Source organism: Salmo trutta, chromosome 18, assembly GCF_901001165.1.
Source record: "Salmo trutta chromosome 18, fSalTru1.1, whole genome shotgun sequence".
Lineage (NCBI taxonomy): Eukaryota > Metazoa > Chordata > Actinopteri > Salmoniformes > Salmonidae > Salmo > Salmo trutta.
The window spans coordinates 58557314-58579090 of NC_042974.1; the positions used below are offsets into that span (position 1 = coordinate 58557314).

The 21777-nt window shown below is 43.2% G+C and overlaps 1 protein-coding gene across 3 annotated transcripts in view; it reads left to right on the forward strand.

The window, feature by feature from the left end:
* The window catches only part of cpped1 (calcineurin-like phosphoesterase domain containing 1), a 36644-nt gene that overhangs the window by 1701 nt on the left and 13166 nt on the right, over positions 1-21777 (forward strand). For all 3 annotated transcript variants that reach the window (XM_029699228.1, XM_029699229.1, XM_029699227.1), the window contains exons 2-4: positions 3317-3535; positions 16452-16624; positions 17045-17303. In XM_029699228.1, coding sequence (XP_029555088.1) covers positions 3317-3535; positions 16452-16624; positions 17045-17303 — 651 coding nt within the window. The remainder of the gene's footprint in view (positions 1-3316; positions 3536-16451; positions 16625-17044; positions 17304-21777) is intronic.

Sequence of the window (21777 nt, forward strand, 5' to 3'; positions counted from 1 at the left end):
CTCTGCTGTTATCTATGCATAGTCACTTTAATAACTTTACCTTACATGTATAAAATTTGATTTGATTTGGACGAAGGCGTCTTCTGTAAGGGGTGTTTTGTTAAGAGCCCAGATGCGCAATCTGAACATTAACGTGTCTCTTGCTGTATGGTTTTGGAAGCATAAGGACCTTATCTTTCATATCAGAGAGAAATAATAATTAAGAAAAGGTTAAATTGATAGACACCTTGATAAAGTTAGGGTTAGTGTTCCCACACCGCCATGTCTCCATGTTACAGCACTTGTTTACGGAAGACAGACAGATGGAAGACAGAGGCGAAAACCTGCGCTAATTAGCTATCTGGCGTTGTGTGAGCGTAACTGGGCGGAAATTGTAGTTCTTGGCTCGAGGCACACACAGCCAAATCGATCTGTGCAAACCTGCTACAGTAAGTGTAACTTTTTAATTTGAAAGATTCTTTCTCGCTGATATGAGAGTTACGTTCTTTAAACCGTATTTCAAGCGATGATTGACGTTTCTAAATGTTAAAACATAGATTCGGGATTGTAGTTCACATGGTCTCCCCCCGGTAAGCAGCGTTTATAGCTGAGAACCCTTGGGATGAGGCAGAATACCTTGGGTATCGAGAGCAACTCACAAGTCCCATCTCTCCACAAACGGATGGTGAAATGAATAGGTTTTTCTCTTCAAATGAGAATTCAACAAAAGTTCCATATTTCATTTTTTTAAAGGCCCTCCACTTTATTCGGGAATTATGATTAGTATTGTTTGAATGCACCATCTGTCACATGAGAAATCTCTCAGATTTATGTTTGAAGTGAAGCTCGCTCAGCGCAGCCGCACAAAGCTGCGTGTACTTATCGGCTTTCATGGGAGCTTTGGCTACTCTTTTTCAATTCGTAAAAAAAAAAATTGTTCACACAGCAGCGACTCCTGAGACACATACACTACTGTAAAGTTTGTGTTAACAAAGATACCAGGCTTTTTCTCAGAGTCAAAGCTAGGCTGGTGTAATGCCTTACAAATCATGTATGTCTAATAAGTCGGTAAAAAAAGGGGGTGCTTAACCTTTTTGCATTTCTAGTTATGGGAGGAAACGGTTAGCGTGCAACCTAGTTAGAATATACATGTATCCAATTGGTGGTGGAGAGATCAGTGAACTAAGACCAATATTCTCAGGGTATGGTATGGATTATTATTTGACCCTGTTGGTCATCTGAATGTTTGTTCTTCAAGATGTTAAATCTGGCCTTAATGGCCATGTACTCTAATCTCCACCCAGCACAGAACAGAAGAGGACTGGCCACCCCTCAGAGCCTGGTTCCTCTCTAGGTTTCTTCCTAAATTCCTGCCTTTCTAGGGAGTTTTTCCTAGCCACCGTGCTTCTACATCTGCATTGCTTTAAGTTTAGGGTGGGTTTCTGTATAAGAAATTTGGGACATCTCCTGATGTAAAACGGGCTTTATAAATATATTTGACTGATTGATTGATATAGAAGACTGATGCAAGTTATATTGCAGAATAAGCCTTAGCAGCATACGTATTTTGCTGAATTGTAAAAGTTCAAGCCCCGGTCAGGATTGTTTTCAACCTATGTAATGTACCAAAGCAGCATCCTGTCTTCAGTGATGATGAACATAACCTTAGACTGAAAATTGTAGTTAAAATTTGTTTGTATTGTATTTTCTTTACCTTTGATCCTTCCAAATAGCCTGCTACTTCCCATGTCGTGATTGTTCATTTATAGCCATAAAGTAAGATGTATTAAACACAACACAAATTAGACATCTGATGTTAATGTTTACCATAGAAGCAGGGAATGTTCCCCATTCTTTTCTAAATGAAGATACAAAGAGCAAAGTAAAAGCTCTTGCACTGTTGTTCCCAGTACTGGGATTCTCAGGCTTTCATTCACTGCACAAGCTTCTCTGGAGGAGAGAATTAAAATAAACTCATTTGGGAGAGAAATGCATGGAGAGCATGTTAAACATTGAAGATCCTGATGAACAAGGAAGTCCTGCTGTGTGTGTGTGTGTGTGTGTGAGAGAGAGTATATTGTACTGTGTGTGTGTATAAAGCGTATAGCTACTTTTTGAGCTGCTGGAACAAAGTGAGTGAAGCAGAACAGAGTAGAGAGCATTTGTTTGTCTTTCCTCTTAACACATCGTATGGGCAGTGGATGGCTGTTTCTGCTGGCCATTTGCATACAACAAGGGCAATCCGTTTAAAACGATGCCAGATCTGTCTTAGGTCCTCCCTTCATGCTACTCACTGGCACATCAAGTAGTCTTAAGGTGCAGCCTGCCTACCTTGTATTTTTTTATGAATATTGGAGAGTGATTATTGTAGGTTTACAGCAACAGTTACGCAATGTCCGGATTATGTTCAACACTTTGCAATGTACGCATCAACATCCATAGTTCTGTTAATATATTGAAACTTTTTCTTTGCTGAAGGGAAAACAGGACTGACAACAACCATTACATCAGTGCAGGCTTTTTCTCCAGACCCAATACCAACACCAGATTCAACTACCGTAATTTCCGGACTATAAGCCGCAACTTTTTTCCCACGCTTTGAACCTCGCGGCTTAAACAATGATGCGGCTAATATATGGATTTTTCCCGCTTTCATTTTTTTTTTAAAGGAGATGACTTCAGTGGTTTCAGTGCACAGGAGGAGGAAGATGGTGACCAATGACTTTCTTGGTAGGCTACTGTTTACTGCTAATTTTTAATTTTTTGTTACAAGCCGTGTTTCGTTAAAGCCTATTTATTTTTGTTACAAGCCGTGTTTCGTTAAAGCCTGTGTAAAGTTCATTTGTTTCAATGTACTGGTAGGCACCTGCGGCTTATAGACATGCGCGGCTTATTTATGTTCAAAATAATATATATTTTTTAAATTCAGTGGGTGCGGCTTATATTCAGGTGCGCTCAATAGTCTGGAAATGACGTAATCAAGAACCAATACTAACACACCAGATTCAACTAGTCAAGGGCTTGATGATTAGAACAAAATCCTGCATCCCCAGGGCCAATTTGTAAGAATACTGCTTTTAGGGCTAACTTCAGCATGACTTTCACCTGTTGCAATAAAGTATAGTGCATTCGGAAAGTATTCAGACCCCTTCACTTTTTCCACATTTGTGTGTAGATTGAGGGGAAAAAAACTATTGAATCCATTTTAGAATAAGGCTGTAACATAATATTTGGAAAAAGTGAAGGGTTCTGAATACTTTCCACTGTATATTGATTGTATATTTTATCCCATGTCCCTGGCATGACTCTCTCCCCTGAACTCCTCCTACCTTCCCAGATGAACAGAAGGAATGGAGAGGCCCGTTCTGCTTCATCCAGGCTGCAGACCCCCAGCTGGGTCTGATGAAGACCTGGAGGGAGGGGGACTGTGACGGGGGAGGGGACGAGTGGACCGATGAGGTCCAGCTGACCCAGCAGGCTGTGGAGGCCGTCAACAAGCTGAGCCCCAGGCCCAAGTTCATGGTGCTGTGTGGGGACCTGGTTCATGCCATGCCAAGTAAGACCATGTTCAAAAGAAACACACCTGAGCCTTAACAGGTGTAAACATGAGGATATTACCTGTATTCGTATGGTAGACATACTGTGTAGAATAGAGCAGTCCAGTCATGCTTTGAAAATGACGGGATCCTTTTTGTGTACTGTCCTCAACGTGATGCTGCCGTTTGTATTCAGAACGACAACTGGGAGTGGAAGAGTATAGTCAAAGATTTTTATAACTAAACCAAGATAGACCACAGTCTGTCGTTTCAAATGGGAACGAATGAGTGGGCCGAACAAGCAATTAGGTAGGCAGAGCCAAGCAGGAGCTAGCGAGATCCTATTGGCGCGTTCTAGCATTAATTTGCATATTTCCTTTGGGAAACGCTACTCTGTGAAGTGTGCGTGTGCAATAACTCAAATCACCTTTGCACTCCTAAACAATGCAATGGGTAAAGTCCACAAAACTTTGTCCACTCTATTCGTAACAGATTGTAGTTTTGGGACCAGAGAACTGTATTGCGATCAAATGTTTAATCGATGAGTAAATTAGCAGAATGTCTACCAGAATCCATCTCGTTCCATCTTCTCCCACTGCTGGCCACTGGGCTTCCTCTCTCACGACCATATTTTGTATAAATGCTTCACATTTATACATCCGGTGAAATATGTCTCTTTGTTCTATCTGTGCTATAGGTTTGCTACGGCACATTTCATTGCAGCCGTGTGACCATAACAGTTCCATGTCAAGCAGCGATGTAGATGCACAGTAATTGACATTCTGATAGATCAGTGTGAAGGTCTCTGATATTCCATGGGTCTATAAAGGGAATGGAATATGACTGTTATATAATGATAAATTGATTTTTGTTCCCCACTGAGATTCTTCTGATTTAATTTATGCACTCTTGAGAACGTTAGGGGGTTTGGAATCGTTACAGAATGTTCTATGAGATGCAGAAGAATGAGCCGTCTCTTGATACCGGCGGACTTTGTAAACTCCCGCTACCGTCTCTGTGCAAAGTTTTATCAAAAATCTATGAATGAAGTGTTTGCCTCTAAGCCATTTTTCACACAATGGTAGATCTTGGAAAATTAATGAGTTTTATCTACTCAAATAGAGCTGAGGCTGGCTTAGCACAGCAGAGGTTTGTCGGGCCTTAAGGAAAACTTACCTCCCATTTGTCAGTGTAAGAAAAAAGGCCCAAAACCCCATCCTTTCCTGTGTGGTTTTAAAGGGGAGGATAAGTGGGAGAGGTATGCCTGAAAGGCGTTAGTTGGAAACAAATGCTAGTGGTGAATGCAATTTTAGTGAGGGGCTATAGCTTGGTGAGTGTTTGACAGCCAGCTGACTAATTTGATAACAGGGTAAGAGGAATCGTCAGGCTAGACCCACTGCAGAGATAATATTGTTGCGCGCCAAAGTGCTGCTTAACAACAGAACTACCTTTAATTACAATTAAGGGCCGTGGGGGGCCTTGCCTTCCAGGGGTATATCTGTGGAGTCCGTGGCTCTGACGTGCATCTGCAGGAGACAGCAGGCGTGCCTGTCTGTCTGTCCAGCTGTGCTGTATACAGTGCATTCGGAAAGTATTCAGACCCCTTGACTTTTTCCACATTTTGTTACGTTACAGCCTTATTCTAAAATTAATTAAATCGTTTTTTCCCCTCAATCTACACACATTACCCAAATAGGGTTGCACATTTTGGGGAATTTTCAGAGGTGGAAACTTTGGGAATTAACAGAAATATATGCAAATTAATACACTGCTCAAAAAATAAAGGGAACACTTAAACAACACAATGTAACTCCAAGTCAATCACACTTCTGTGAAATCAAACTGTCCACTTAGGAAGCAACACGGATTGACAATAAATTTCACATGCTGTTGTGCAAATGGAATAGACAACAGGTGGAAATTATAGGCAATTAGCAAGACACCCCCAATAAAGGAGTGGTTCGGCAGGTGGTGACCACAGACCACTTCTCATTTCTTATGCTTCCTGGCTGATGTTTTGGTCACTTTTGAATGCTGGCGGTGCTTTCACTCTAGTGGTAGCATGAGACGGAGTCTACAACCCACACAAGTGGCTCAGGTAGTGCAGCTCATCCAGGATGGCACATCAATGCGAGCTGTGGCAAGAAGGTTTGCTGTGTCTGTCAGCGTAGTGTCCAGAGCATGGAGGCGCTACCAGGAGACAGGCCAGTACATCAGGAGACGTGGAGGAGGCCGTAGGAGGGCAACAACCCAGCAGCAGGACCGCTACCTCCGCCTTTGTGCAAGGAGGAGCACTGCCAGATCCCTGCAAAATGACCTCCAGCAGGCCACAAATGTGCATGTGTCTGCTCAAACGGTCAGAAACAGACTCCATGAGGGTGGTATGAGGGCCCGACGTCCACAGGTGGGGGTTGTGCTTACAGCCCAACACCGTGCAGGACGTTTGGCATTTGCCAGAGAACACCAAGATTGGCAAATTCGCCACTGGCGCCCTGTGCTCTTCACAGATGAAGCAGGTTCACACTGAGCACATGTGGCAGACTTGACAGAGTCTGGAGACGCCGTGGAGAACGTTCTGCTGCCTGCAACATCCTCCAGCATGACCGGTTTGGCGGTGGGTCAGTCATGGTGTGGGGTGGCATTTCTTTGGGGGGCCGCACAGCCCTCCATGTGCTCGCCAGAGGTAGCCTGACTGCCATTAGGTACCGAGATGAGATCCTCAGACCCCTTGTGAGACCATATGCTGGTGCGGTTGGCCCTGGGTTCCTCCTAATGTAAACAATGCTAGACCTCATGTGGCTGGAGTGTGTCAGCAGTTCCTGCAAGAGGAAGGCATTGATGCTATGGACTGGCCCGCCCGTTCCCCAGACCTGAATCCAATTGAGCACATCTGGGACATCATGTCTCGCTCCATCCACCAACACCACGTTGCACCACAGACTGTCCAGGAGTTGCCGGATGCTTTAGTCCAGGTCTGGGAGGAGATCCCTCAGGAGACCATCCGCCACCTCATCACCTCACCTTGGACTTACATTGTGTTGTTTAAGTGTTCCCTTTATTTTTTGGAGCAGTGTATTTACCATATATGGAGACATAAACATATACCTTATCATAAGTAGACATAATTGCAAATTATTACATCCTTCCAATAGAAATAAAAAAAACAATTTAATTATGAATTGAACTTTAATTAAATGAGTTGACTCTTCACATGGGATGATTTCACTGAACAAAAGAAAGGGAATATTGAATGATTCCCAATGATCCATCGCATCTCCCAAAAAACGTTTTCAACATACCGTATTTTATGTTTTTGATAAAAGTCCAGCATTTGCTTTATGGGTAGTGCGTGACCCTAGGGTGGCAACACATGCATTCTACATGATTTCAATGGGTCGTTCTCCATTCCGATTGTTTTATACTGTCAATTCAACTTAAACCTAAAATAATTTCCTGCATTTCCAGAAATTACTGCATTTCCTGCACTCATTTGAGATCATTTCCACACTGCCACGATATGGGCAAAAAAACTAGGCCTTATTTTTAACCAAATGTTGCAATTGCGATTTAGATCAAAACACTTGGGTGAACTTTTGGAATCATAGAATGTTTTTACTATAATTCTATAGTTAGAATATATATAATAGTGGGCACTTTGAATACAGTGTTTTACATGACAAAGGATGAAATTGCCATGGACGAGTTATTGTGACAGGGTAGGAACCAAAATTATGTTCAGTGTTTCCTAGGGGACACTATAATCTTTGGCTACATTAAAATCTTTAGTCATATAGCCAACATATTCATGCTTTGCCCAATCCTCATTGATGTAGAAGATACTGTTGCACAAACAACATGCTGATTTAGGCCTCCACCAGCGCTGGAATCGGGCTGCATTAGCTAGCTACGTTTGCTCTGACTCAGTACTTTTATTTAGTTAGCCAGTTAACTAGCGATTAGCATTAGTGGCTAACCCGATTTAGCTTAATTTGCTAAGAAAATACAAACTAGCTGTTTGCAGATGTAAGAAACATAAACTAATATTGTAATTATAGAACGCTTGTGGATTTATATTAAGATCAAAGTGGACAACATCGTTGTCATCAACATTGTTGCATGTGCTGCATTGACCATGCAGACTGAACGAAAGTGTCTTGTGGTCAAGCAAGAACAAATGCGCTCCTTGAGTGACGGGGTGGGACCAGGTCTGTGTGTAAAGTGGCATGGCGAGAGCGAGCACGGAGAGGGATGACTCGAAGTATCGGAGTAAACTATACAAATGGACGTTACACACAGCGTATCACATTTAACAAACTAAACATTAAAATACTGTTATAGAAGGTAAAGTAAAAACCCAAACCGGTCAGTGCATCAATACCGGTATATAGTAAAATACGGTATACCGCCCAGCCCTACATTGTCTCCCTCAATCCGTGCAATGGCTACTGCTATAGGTTTCAGGCTGCTTACCACTCTCTCCCAAGATGGGGCAGCAGCATAGCCTAGTGGTTAGAGCGTTGGACTAGTAACCGAAAGGTTGCAAGATCGAATCCCCAAGCTGACAAGGTACAAAATCTGTCCTTCTGCCCCTGAACAAGGCAGCCCCCCTAGGCCGTCATTGAAAATAAGAATGTGTTCTTAACTGACTTTCCTCGTTAAATAAAGGTAAAATAAATGAAATTAAAATAAATAAAACATCATCCAGGAGGATCCTCTTGATGGGGCTGTCCATATTGGCAGACTGATATGGCCATTTCTTGGAGAGACTCCTTCCCCTCCAGGATACTGTCAAACATGATGACAACACCACCCCAACGGGTGTTGCTGGGCAGCTTCAATGTGGTGCTCTTATTCTTCTTGGTGAGGTAGATTGCTGGTATAACTTGATGACCTTTCACATACCTAACCATTTCTTTGGCTCTCTTGTAGAGTGTATCCATTGTTTTCAGTGTCATGATGTCCTTGAGGAGCAGATTTAATGCATGAGCAGCACAGCCAATAGGTGTGATGTGAGGGTAGGACTCCACTTTAGACCAAGCAGCCTTCATGTTCGCAGCATTATCTGTCACCAGTGCAAATACCTTCTGTGGTCCAAGGTCATTGATGGCTGCCTTCAGCTCATCTGCAATGTAGAGACCGTTGTGTCTGTTGTCCCTTGTGTCAGTGCTCTTGTAGAATACTGGTTGAGGGGTGGAGATGATCTAGTTAATTTTTCTTTGCCCACGAACATTCGACCACCCATCAGAGATGATTGCTTTCTCTATGATTTGCTTGAACTCTGTTGAACTGTGTATCCAGCAAATGAGAAGATACAGCATGTCTGGTTGGAGGGGTGTATGCTGGACAAAGAACATTCAGAAATCTCTTCCAAGACACATTGCCTGTGAGCATCAGAGGTGAACTAGTTGCATACACAGCTCGAGCAAGACATTCATCAGCATTTCACTGACAACGTGTTCCTCCATTGAGTAAAAAAAAAATGGATTCCTGGAGGACCAGGAGCTGTTGCTATCGATAGTGTTTGATTCATCATTTTCACCTCAAATAGAAGTAGAAGGACTTTTGTCAGAGGTTGCTTGTTTTGAGCGCTGAGAGAACTTTATGCACTTGGCCAGATGATTCTGCATCTTTGTTGCATTTTTCCCATATGATTTGGCACAGTATTTGCAAATGTACACAGCTTTTCCTTCTACATTAGCTGCAGTGAAACGTCTTTACACATCAGATAGTGCCCGTGGCATTTTCCTGTGAAGATTAGAAGGGAAAAAAATAATACAATTCCATGTACAGATAAATAGTTAAGCAGTCAGATTAAACAACTCATTTGTAAGATAAAGGTTTTAAAATAAAACATGTATGGAAACAGTTGAATTAACACTCCGCAGTTAGCAGGCTCAAGCAAGCTAAAACCCACATGGTAGCAAAAACAAACTAGCAGAAATTGTTAACAAGTTAGAAATGATTTAAACACACTTTGCTGTAGGCTACTATTTACTAGTTAACAAAAAAAAACATGCATGTCATGTAAAATATATTCACTCCACCCAGTATTGTAATCAAAACTTACCAGAAAGCATGTAGTCCTTGGCTCAGACAGTGTAGTAGTGTGGGTTCAATAGCATCTCATCAGTGTGCAAGATCTTGAGAATCAGCTGTACATGTGATGGAAGAATGCACTGTGCATGCAGAGGGTTGCAATTCCATTGAATTGGGGATAGTTTAACCAAAATATGCCACAAGACCTAGGATTGCCTTATTTGTATGCCACAAAAAAGGTTCACTGTTTTGAGGAATTTAAGCAACATTTCCAGAAATTTCCTGGAACGTTTCTGATTGGTTTCTAAAAACCCCGGAAATATCACAATTTGTATTTATTTATTTCACCTTTATTTAACCAGGTAGGCCAGTTGAGAACACGTTCTCATTTACAACTGAGACCTATTCAGACCCTTATTGAGTACTTTGTATTCAGACCCTTTACTAAGTACTTTGTTGAAGCACCTTTGACAGCGATTACAGCCTTTAGTATGACACTGCAAGCTTGGCACACCTGTATCTGGGGAGTTTCTCCCATTCTTCTCTGCAGATCCTCTCAAGCGCCGTCAGGTTGGATTGGGAGCGTTGCTGCACAGCTATTTTCAGGTCTCTCCAGAGACGTTAGATCGGGTTCAAGTCCGGGCTCTGGCTGGGCCACTCAAGGACATTCAGAGACTTTCTCCGAAGCCACTCCTGCGTTGTCTTGGCTGTGTGCTTAGAGTCGTTGTCCTGTTGGAAGGTGAACCTTCGCCCCAGTCTGAAGTCCTGAGCACTCTGGAGAAGGTTTTCATCAAGGATCTCTCTTGGCTCCCTTCATTATTCCCTCAATGCTGACTTGTCTCCCAGTCCCTGCCGCTGAAAAACATCCCCACAACATGATGCTGTCACCACCTCCCTGACCAAGGAAAAGTCTTTTGTGGTTCAAAACTTCTTCCATTTAAGAATGGAGACCACTGTGGGGGACCTTCAATGCTGCAGACATTTATTTGGTACCATTCCCCAGATATGTACAGTACAAAAAAAAAATGACATGCACTGTCAACTGTGGGACCTTATATAGACGTGTGTGCCTTTCCAAATCATGTCCAATCAATTGAATTTACCACAGGATGACTCCAAGTTGTAGAAACATCTCAAGGATGTTTAATGGAAACAGGTTGCACCTGAGCTCAATTTCAAATCTCATAGCAAAGGGTATGAATACTTATGTAAATAAGGTTTTTCTGTTTTTTAGTTTTTATACATTTTCAAAAATCTCTACCAACCTGTTTTCGCTTTGTCATTATGGGGTATTGTGTGTGTGTGTGTGTGTGTGTGTGTGTGTGTTTAGATTTGAGGGAATTTAATACATTTTTGAATAATGCTTTAACGTAACAAAATGTGGAAAAAGTTAAGGGGTCTGAATACTTTCTGAATGCACTGTACATGTCTGATATAGCCTAGTTATAATGAACATTATTTTATTATGGCTATATAAAAGGTATAATTTGTATTGTATTTTGCACAATGCACATTTTAGCTTAATGAAGAGGGCCAAATCCTACCTCTGCTTACATAACACATGTTGTGCCAAACTGAAACAGCAGGGGTGTCCTCAGCCCACTCCCTATCTCATTTCATCCATGCTTAGTAATAATAACCACGAATTGCCTTGTGCGTTCTGCTCATGAACACCATAATGGACACATTTCTACATTAAAATGCATTCCACACCTGCACAATCCTGAGTGCCCAGTGTCTCTTCTCAGTTTAAGCACGATTCCCCCTCCTTCCGCCTAGTCCCTCCCTCCCTGATCAGTTGCATTTATAGGTCACTGCGAGATCAGCGGCCCCTACCAAACACACAGTGGTAGTCTAACCGCAGGGTTTGGAAACATTTTAAATGGCCTGCCGTCTCTCCTCGTTACCGTCAAGCAGCCTGAGCAGGTTGTGTGTGCCAGACGCATTACACGCCACGTCTGTCAGATGCACAGTCGTTTCCACAGAGCACACTGCCAGGGGAGTATCACCAGGCAACGCTGCCTAACTGACATTTGATTTACACCTAAACTGTTTGTTTATTTACAAAGAGTATAAAACTGTTGCTGGCCAGAGGATTGTCAACAAACAGGGCTGTCAGGGACAGACAAGAAATTGGCCCCAACTGTGTTTTGGCTGGTGTCTCTTTGTTCTTCTTGAGTAAACATCTCCCATCTCAACTTGTTTTGGATCCCTTTCTCTGTTGTGTGAAAACACATATCTTATTTCTCTCCAAATGAATTTGTCCAAAATAATGATTTAAAAAGGTGCTGTGTAAAAAGGGTGGGCCAGTATTCGATGGGTAGGCATCGCAGTGTGCAGACTATTTGTTGACACCTCCATCATCATGAAAGGAGAGAGACTACATTATAAATTTAAATTCTCTACTTGTATCCTTCAACCCCGTACATTATCACTGTAGTGATCAGGATAACACAGGGCCTTGAAGGACTCGGCAACTGACGGTTTTATCAACCATCACCTTCGTGGCCCAATTAAAATGCCCATCCCTGACCACAATCCACAAAAAGCAGCTGTCAGAGGGAACATATTCCCACGGAACACTGTCACCATCCCATTCCGTGCTGCTGTTATTGACAGATCTCTCTGTGATCCCATCCCACTGACAAGGACTTCCCCTCCACAGAAATGTTCAGAGGAGAGATGATTAGAGCAACGTGATGGACTTAACACACTCCTAATGAGCACTACAAGGATTCCAGGGACGTCCTCAGGGGTTTGTTTGTGGGCGAGGACAGCCAACAAACAGGGGAAGGTGAGATTGAGGTTATGCTGAGTTTCCATTGAGGATTTACCACAGTGTTTTACCCAAAAGGCTCAGACTTTTTTGTTTCCATCTACGCAGGCCGGCACGGCTCTGGCGGACCTGCTCTAACTTGGAGCCAAGCCAAGGCCCTGGGTAGTTTTCGGCTGGCATCTACACATAACGGCTAATTGCGAACTTTAACACCTTGCCACAAAGCCTTGAATGATGCAGAGGTTGTTGATTCTGTCCGCCACAAGTCTTTAGTGTTACACTCCTGATGGAAACAATAACAATAACACTAGAGCTTACATTAACATAAAACACTGGTGACACACTGGGGTGGGGGTACAGTGAGGGGAAAAAAGTATTTGATCCCCTGCTGATTTTGTACGTTTGCCCACTGAGAAAGAAATGATCAGTCTATAATTTTAATGGTAGGTTTATTTGAACAGTGAGAGACAGAATAACAACAAAAAAATCCAGAAAAACACGTAAAAAATGTTATAAAATGATTTGCATTTTAATGAGGGAAATAAGTATTTGACCCCTCTGCAAGACATGACTTCGTACTTGGTGGCAAAACCCTTGTTGGCATTCACAGAGGTCAGACGTTTCTTGTAGTTGGCCACCAGGTTTGCACACATCTCAGGAGGGATTTTGTCCCACTCCTCTTTGCAGATCTTCTCCAAGTCATTAAGGTTTCGAGGCTGACGTTTGGCAACTCGAACCTTCAGCTCCCTCCACAGATTTTCTATGGGATTAAGGTCTGGAGACTGGCTAGGCCACTCCAGGACCTTAATGTGCTTCTTCTTGAGCCACTCCTTTGTTGCCTTGGCCGTGTGTTTTGGGTCATTGTCATGCTGGAATACCCATCCACAACCTATTTTCAATGCCCTGGCTGAGGGAAGGAGGTTCTCACCAGAATTTGACGATACATGGCCCCGTCCATCGTCCCTTTGATGCGGTGAAGTTGTCCTGTCCCCTTAGCAGAAAAACACCCCCAAAGCATAATGTTTCCACCTCCATGTTAGACGGTGGGGATGGTGTTCTTGGGGTCATAGGCAGCATTCCTCCTCTTCCAAACACGGCGAGTTGAGTTGATGCCAAAGAGCTCCATTTTGTCATCTGACCACAACATTTTCACCCAGTTGTCCTCTGAATCATTCAGATGTTCATTGGCAAACTTCATACGGGCATGTATATGTGCTTTCTTGAGCAGGGGGACCTTGCGGGCGCTGCAGGATTTCAGTCCTTCACGGCGTAGTGTGTTGCCAATTGTTTTCTTGGTAACTATGGTCCCAGCTGCCTTGAGATCATTGACAAGATCCTTCCGTGTAGTTCTGGGCTGATTCCTCACCGTTCTCATGATCATTGCAACTCCATGAGGTGAGATCTTGCATGGAGCCCCAGGCCCAGGGAGATTGACAGTTCTTTTGTGTTTCCTCCATTTGCGAATAATCGCACCAACTGTTGTCACCTTCTCACCAAGCTGCTTGGCGATGGTCTTGTAGCCCATTCCAGCCTTGTGTAGGTCTACAATCTTGTCCCTGACATCCTTGGAGAGCTCTTTGGTCTTGGCCATGGTGGAGAGTTTGGAATCTGATTGATTGCTTCTGTGGACAGGTGTCTTTTATACAGGTAACAAACTGAGATTTGGAGCACTCCCTTTAAGAGTGTGCTCCTAATCTCAGCTCGTTACCTGTATAAAAGACACCTGGGAGCCAGAACTCTTTCTGATTGAGAGGGGGTCAAATACTTTATTTCCCTCATTAAAATGCAAATCAATTTATAACATTTTTGACATGCGTTTTTCTGGATTTTTTTGTTCTGTCTCTCACTGTTCAAATAAACCTACCATTAAAATTATAGACTGATCATTTCTTTATCAGTGGGCAAACGTACAAAATCAGCAGGGGATCAAATACTTTTTTCCCTCACTGTATGTCTTAGTGGAAAAACACCAAGTCCCTCTCCACCCATCTGAAGGCCCCCTAATTTCTGTTGAAGGCAGTTAAAGTGGGACTCTGGGTGGAATTGAGTAGCAGCAGAACATAATTTGGAGAGGAGAGAGAGTGGAGAAATCAGGCTCTGTGAGAAGGCATAGTGTGTGTGTGTGTGTGTGAGTATGTTTTGCTGATGGGGACTTCCAATAGGAAAAGCTTCTAATGGGTTAAGTGAGGGGTTTGGGGACAGCAGAGAGGAGACCCTGTAGGGGAGATGTGTTTCAGAACCACCACCAGAAAGGAGAGTTAGCCTATATACAGTCTGATATGGATGCGTAGCCTATATACAGTCTGATATGGATGCGTAGCCTATATACAGTCTGGATATGGATGCGTAGCCTATATACAGTCTGGATATGGATGCGTAGCCTATATACAGTCTGGATATGGATGCGTAGCCTATATACAGTCTGGATATGGATGCGTAGCCTATATACAGTCTGGATATGGATGCGTAGCTTATATACAGTCTGGATATGGATGCGTAGCCTATATACAGTCTGATTTGATATGGATGCATAGCTAGACTGAAGCTAGAGAACCATTCCATCTCCTAAATGCTTGAGCCAAGGATGCAGTATACAGCTGAGTACAGGACTATAGTCTCCTTAGCAGAGGCACATGGGAATGTGTTTATCCAAACCTGTCAAAATCCTCTTTTTCAGCTATGCTCTGAACCCAGCTCAGTCTAGCTCAGCCCATTAAATTGTGCCTTTTGCTGTCTATCTAAAATGACCTTACCATTGTAATATATCATACCTTTAAGGTCAGAGATTGTAGCAGGGTAGGTGAATGAAAGTCAGCATTGCGGTGAGACGTGGTTATAGGTTACAGTTTAACTGCAGTCAGTGTTTTAATGGGGTTGTGTCTACAGAAATCACAGATAGCCATGTTTCATTCATCTCAGTTTAAGTGTTCCAAATCCAGATTGATGAGGTATAACGGTAGCAGGGCAGGGGCTGGAGCATGGCTGGGGCTGGAGTAGGGCTGGAGGTGGGGCTGGCACAGGGCTGTGCTGGAGCAGGGTTGGGGCTGGTGATTCATGGAAGTGTCATAGCAGCTAATTGCTGTATGGTGTAGTGTGGTTGATCTAACAACAGTAGCCTGCGCGGCGCGGCGGCTCTAACAACAGTAGCCTGCGCGGCGCGGCGGCTCTAACAACAGTAGCCTGCGCGGCGCGGCGGCTCTAACAACAGTAGCCTGCGCGGCGCGGCGGCTCTAACAACAGTAGCCTGCGCGGCGCGGCGGCTCTAACAACAGTAGCCGGCGCAGCGGCTCTAACAACAGTAGCCTGTGTCTGTAGGCGAGGCCTCCGTTTTTACAATTGTATTATTGTTTTAAAGATTGATTTAAGAGGACTTATGAAAAATTGATTTGCCAGTAGCTAATATTCTAAAAAGTGAAACCCATATGAAAGCCCGAGACCAGACTCCATTTATTGTCCATTTGTTCAGTCAGTTGACCTCTTTTGATTGTTATTCTTTTTTACCTGATTGATTTTGTTGCTGTTTAAGATTTAACGTTCCTCTGATTTTAAATTAATGTTATTGCATTGTAACTATTAGTCCAGATGGCTCTCTGATCTGGTTTATTCTCCCACACTAGTCATCAGAGAATTGCCTGCTCGTCCCTTCCCTTATACAGGACATATGGGCTGATTAGGCTCCCCACCCCACTGGGTTTTTATCTTGTTTTATTTTCTCTCGTTCAAACACACTTCGTTTTGTCAGAAATAGTCGTCTTATGAAACCAACCCTGTCCAAACTTCTATCTCCAAAAGTAGGGCAGTAAAATTACTTAAATTACTTAAATGAAAAAATAAAAACCTGAAGAAAGGAAGGCATGAAATACTTTGCTATGCGTTAATGGGTTTGTTTGATACACATTGTAGAGTACAATGACTCCATTTATAATTTTTCTCTTTACTTTATTAAGAGTGGTTAAATCTCTCCGTTTTTATTCTGTATCCTCTTTGTGTGGATGGTAATGAATAATGTGAATAGGCAGGGGGTAATAATGTCCATCCAAACTTGAAATGGAAAGAACCCCCTGGGAAGTTCAAACTAAATGTTACCACTGTTCCAGTGATTGTGTCCTCTCTCCCCCATACAGACACCCAGTACCGAGAGGGGCAGGAGCGGGACTTGAAGGTGGCTCTGAGGGGCACAGACCCCTCCATCCCGCTGGTGTTTGTCAGTGGTAACCATGACCTGGGTAACACACCCACCCCGGAGACTGTAGCCCAGTTCTGCAACACCTGGGGAGACGACTACTTCAGCTTCTGGGTGGGTGGCTAGAGTGAGATGACTTACTGTAGATGTGGCTTTATGTAAGTTCCTTACATAAACACTGGTCCTTGGAGCTGGATAGGAACAATTTACCTGTAACATGACCGGTAGGAACAGAGTGGCACCTCTTTTTATCCAACATGAATTACTGTTATTGTATACTCTGTATGGCCCAAGCTGAAAGCAAAGCCAAATACCCTGATGTTGCAAAGTACCATGCTCTAAACAGCTGAGTCACAAACACTAAAGTACTGCACAGGAGTGATGTCATAATCCTGAGACAACTGTCTCTAGTCAGGTCAGTTGTAATGTGGCTGCTTTAAAGGCATTAATGAGAACCATGGCGATGCCATAATGACATTATCTTAATAACCTTAACCTATACTGTAATCCCAAACCTGTCATTCTGATTTTTAGGTTGGAGGGGTGCTGTGTCTGGTGCTGAACTCCCAGCTGTTCTTTGATGCGTCAGCCTGCCCCGACCTGAGAGACGCCCAGGAAGCCTGGTTAGAGGGCCAGCTGCAGAGGGCCTCTCAGGGGCCCGGGGTCATCCCCAAACACGTCCTGGTGTTCCAGCACATCCCTCTGTACTTAAAGACACCTGACGAGGAGGACGACTACTTTAACCTGCAGACTGCCACGAGGCAGAGCCTCCTAGGCAGGTTCAAACAGGCAGGTAGGTCATTTAACTTGATTTAACCTTTATTCAGGGGGGAATCTAACTTTCACAAAACTTATTTTCACTTCATGCATTGATGTCAATGGTAGACTTAGTGAAAATTACATTTCAGTGGAAGTTAGGATTCACCCCACAACCTTTATTTAGGAAGTGGTCTCCTCTTGTTTTGTGCTTAGTGAACACAGCCCAGATTTAGCTGTGCAACACAGCCCTCACACCAGGGAGAGATGGGATTAGTGTGTCAACAGGTTTACTACAGGATAAGTCACAGTGAGGAAGACCAAGGAGAACAGCCCCTGATTTATTTATTTTTGCAAATAAATTAAAAACAAAAAGCTGAAATGTCTTGAGTCAATAAGTATTCAACCCCTTTGTTATGATAAGCCTAAATATGTTTAGGAGTAATGTGCTTATGTCAAATAAGTTGTGTGGACTCACTTTGTGCAATAATAGTCATTCAAAAATCCTGTTAAACACTATCTCATCTCTGTACCCCACACATACAGATAATTGTAATGTCCCTCAGTCAAGCAGTAAATTTCAAACGCAGATTCAACCACAAAGACCAGGGAGATTTTGAAATGCCTTGCAAAGGGCACATATTGGTAGATTGGTAAAAAAAAAGCAGACATTCAATATCCCTTTGAGCATGGTGAAGTTATTGATTACACTTTTGGATGGTGTATCAATAAACCCAGTCACTACAAAGATACTGGCGTCCTTTCTAACTCAGTTGCCAGAGAGGAAGGAAACAGCTCAGGGATTTCACCAGGAGGCCAATGGTGACTTTAAAACAGTTACAGAGTTGAATGGCTGTGATAGGAGAAAACTGAGGATGGATCAACATTGTAGTTTCTCCACCATATTAACCTAATTGAGAGGGAAAATAATGAAGCCTGTAAGAATAAAAATATTCCAAAACATGCATCCTGTTTGCAACAAGGCACATAAGTATTACTGCAGAAAATGTGGCAAAGCAACTCACTTTTTCTCCTGAATACAAAGTGTTATGTTTGGGACAAATCCAATACAACATATTACTGAGTACCACTCTCCATATTTTCAAGCATAGTAGTGGCTGCATCATGTTATTGGTATGCTTGTCATCGGCAAGGGCTGGGGAGTTTTTCAGGATAAAAAATAAACGGAATGGAGCTAAGCACAGTCAAACCTGGTTCAGTCTGGTTTCCACCAGACACTGGGAGATGAATTCACCTTTCAGCAGGACAAAAACTTAAAACACAAGGCCAAATCTACACTGGAGTTGCTTACAAAGAAGACAGTGAATCTTCCTGAGTGGCTGAGTTAGTTTTTACTTAAATCTACGGCCAGACTTGAAAAGGGTTGTCATACAATGATCAACAACCAATTTGACAGAGCTTGAACAATTTTGAAAAGAATAATGGGCAAATGTTGCACAATCCAGGTGTGGAAAGTTCTTTGAGACTTATCCAGAAAGACTCACAGCTGTAATCGCTACCAAAGGTGCTTTTACAAAGTATTGACTCAGGTGTGTGAATACTTATGTAAATTAGATTTCTGTATTTCATTTTCAATAAATTTGCTAACATTTCTAAACTTGCTTCACTTTATCGTTATGCGGTATTGTGTGTAGATGGGTGAGAATTATATTTAATCCATTTTGAATTTAGGCTGTAACAACAAAATATGGAATAAGTCAAGGGGTATGAATACTTTCTGAAGGCACTGTACTTAATTTAAGCTGAAGACGTAAAACTAATTAAAATGACACCTGTGTGTCTTAAGTGTGTGTCATTTTAGTTAGTCTGTACAGCACTGATGAAGATGTAAAAGCTGAAACCTATGCTCCTTTCTTTTCTTTTTTTTTTTTGCCCTTTTTAGCACTTTCAACTTTTGTATTCTTTTGAGCATGGATTGAATTAAGAATATTTTTGAATCTCGGCCTTGTTTTTTTCCCCTTCTCATAGCTTGAGTGTGAGTACGTTTTTAACTCTACAGATATGTTTTCTCTCAGGCACCAGCCACTATTCATTCTAGCCTAAGCTCAAACTCTCATACTGGATTTCAGCACTTCTATTTAGGAATATATTGTGTAAGATTTAAAGAATGATTTCAGGTTCTGCTTTTTTTTCTACCAACATGTCAAGCTCATATGAAAGGAAGATCAAGTTCAACTCATCCACACTAATATTTCCCCAGCTGTTTACATTTTTACATTTTAGTCATTTTAGTCATTTAGCAGACGCTCTTATCCAGAGCGACTTACATTTCATAAATTTTTTCTTTTCTCCATACTGGCCCCCCGTGGGAATCGAACCCACAACCCTGGTGTTGCAAACACCATGCTCTACCAACTGAGCCACAGGGGACCTGTTATGCTAGTACAGCTATAGACTAGGGCATGGGAGTGTTAACTATCGCACTCATACCCTTGTAGTAAAGTAATATAACACACAGAGCCAATGTTCTCTTAGTGATGTAAGCTATGTTGTCTAATGTACTGTAATATAATAGCCGGTGTCAGAGGAAAGCCCATAAAATTGTGGGCTTTCCCCCCCATTTGTTTTGTACACTTGTTGTATTCGGCGCATGTGACAGTTTGATTTGGTAATGTACGAGGTTACCATATTGTCTACTGTAATACGAGGCTACCATTTGTGTTGTCTACTCTACTGTAATGTACAAGGTTACCATATTGTCTACTGTAATGTACGAGGCTACCATTGTCTACTGTAATGTATGATGCTACAATTTTTTGTACTGTAATGTACAAGGCTACCATATTGTAAGCGCCCGTGCTCAGGTCTGTTCAACGCTGGTCCGACCAATCGGATTCCACGCTTCAAGATTGTTCCGCATAGCGTCGGACAATAACATTGATGAATACGCTGATTCGGTGAGCGAGTTTATTAGCAAGTGCATCGGTGATGTTGTACCCACAGCGTCTTAAAACATTCCCCAACCAGAAACCGTGGATTGATGGCAAAACTGAAAGCTCGAACCACTGCTTTTAATCAGGGCAAGGTGACCGGAAACATGACCGAATACAAACAGTGTAGCTATTCCATCCGCAAGGCAATCAAACAAGCTAAGCGTCAGTATAGAGACAAAGTAGAGTCGCAATTCAACGGTTCAGACATGAGAGGTATGTGGCAGGGTCTACAGTCAATCACGGACTACAAAAGGAAAACCAGCCCCGTCACGGACCACGATGTCTTGCTCCCAGACAAACAAAACAACTTCTTTGCTCGCTTTGAGGACAACCCAGTGCCACTGACACGGCCCGCTACCAAAACCTGCGGGCTCTCCTTCACTGTAGCCAACGTGAGTAAAACATTTAAACGTGTTAACCCTCGCAAGGCTGCCGGCCCAGACGGCATCCCCAGCCGCGTCCTCAGAGCATGCGCAGACCAGCTGGCTGGTGTGTTTACGGACATATTCAATCAATCCTTATCCCAGTCTGCTGTTCCCACATGCTTCAAGAGGGCCACCATTGTTCTTGTTCCCAAGAAAGCGAAGGTAACTGAGCTAAATGACTATCGCTCCGTAGCACTCACTTTTGTCATCATGAAGTGCTTTGAGAGACTAGTCAAGGACCATATCACCTCCACCCTACCTGACACTCTAGACCCACTCCAATTTGCTTACCGCCTCAATAGGTCCACAGACGACGCAATCACACTGCCCTAACCCATCTGGACAAGAGGAATACCTATGTAAGAATGCTGTTCATCGACCCTGGGTCTCGACCGCGCCCTGTGCAACTGAGTCCTGGACTTCCTGATGGGCCGCCCCCAGGTGGTGAGGGTAGGTAACATCTCCACCCCGCTGATCCTCACCACTGGGGCCCCACAAGGGTGCGTTCTCAGCCCTCTCCTGTACTCCCTGTTCACCCATGACTGCGTGGCCATGCACGCCTCCAACTCAATCATCAAGTTTGCAGACGACACTACAGTGGTAGGCTTGATTACCAACAACGACGAGACGGCCTACAGGGAGGAAGTGAGGGCCCTCGGAGTGTGGTGTCAGGAAAATAACCACTCTCAAACTTTTATAGATGCACAATCGAGAGCGTGCTGTATCACCGCCTGGTACTTCAACTGCTCCGCCCACAATCGTAAGGCTCTCCAGAGGGTAGTAAGGTCTGCACAACGTATCACCGGGGGCAAACTACCTGCCCACCAGGACACCTACACCACCCAATGCCACAGGAAGGCCAAAAAGATCATCAAGGACAACGACCACCCGAGCCACTGCCTGTTCAACCCGCTATCATCCAGAAGGCGAGGTCAGTACAGGTGCATCAAAGCGGGGACCGAGAGACTGAAAAACGGCTTCGATCTCAAGGCCATCACACTGTTAAACAGCCATCACTAACATTGACTGGCTGCTGCCAACATACTGACTCATCTCTAGCCACTTTAATAATGTAATGGCTAGTAATAAATAATAATGGCTAGTAATAAATGTATCACTAGCCACTTTAAAT